At 39.9% G+C, this 652-nt stretch overlaps 1 protein-coding gene across 1 annotated transcript in view; it reads right to left on the bottom strand.

Moving 5' to 3' along the window:
- The window catches only part of gabra4 (gamma-aminobutyric acid type A receptor subunit alpha4), a 25,749-nt gene that overhangs the window by 7,444 nt on the left and 17,653 nt on the right, over nt 1–652 (bottom strand). Inside the window, exon 9 of the mRNA XM_032510869.1 lies at nt 2–250. Within this exon, the coding sequence (XP_032366760.1) occupies nt 2–250 (249 nt within the window). The remainder of the gene's footprint in view (nt 1; nt 251–652) is intronic.

Raw genomic sequence — 652 nt, forward strand, 5'->3', positions numbered from 1 at the left:
ACTTCCTCTGCGTCCTTCACCTTGACAGGCGTGGTTTGAGGGACTGGAGGACATTTGGCCGGCTTCTTTTTGGCCCGCTCCATCTGCGCGTTGGTGAAGTAGTTCACGGCGGCGAACTCGATGAGGGCAGAGAAGACGAAGGCGAAGCAGACGGCGATGAACCAGTCCATCGCCGTGGCGTAGGAGACCTTGGGAAGGGAGTGGCGAGCGCTGATGCTGAGGGTCGTCATGGTCAGGACGGTGGTGATGCCTTCGGTGGAATCAGAAAAACAGAACAATGTCAAACATGTGACCCAGTGAGAAAAAAAAAAATCTTTGTTGATGCTTTTTATTGATGTTTTTAACTTTTTCTTTGACGTTTTCAACACTACATAACACTAACTTATTAACTACTTTTACAGTTATTTTTGGAATTTATGGTCAATGAACCTCATTTGTAGAAAATTATACCTAATGTTGAGTTAGAAAAGCAGAAATTAGAAATTATTTGGACTAAAATTAAAGGAATGGATATTGATGGATAATCACAGACTGAAGTGATTTTGAAATAGTATTGAGTAAAAGTTGAAGTAATAATAATAGTGATAACATAAAGTAACAATTTAATCTTCCAATGTTTTTTCAAATGCTATAAAATTGAATAAGACGCCCC

This window comes from Etheostoma spectabile, unplaced genomic scaffold (assembly GCF_008692095.1).
Source record: "Etheostoma spectabile isolate EspeVRDwgs_2016 unplaced genomic scaffold, UIUC_Espe_1.0 scaffold273, whole genome shotgun sequence".
In the NCBI taxonomy this organism is placed as follows: Eukaryota; Metazoa; Chordata; class Actinopteri; order Perciformes; family Percidae; genus Etheostoma; species Etheostoma spectabile.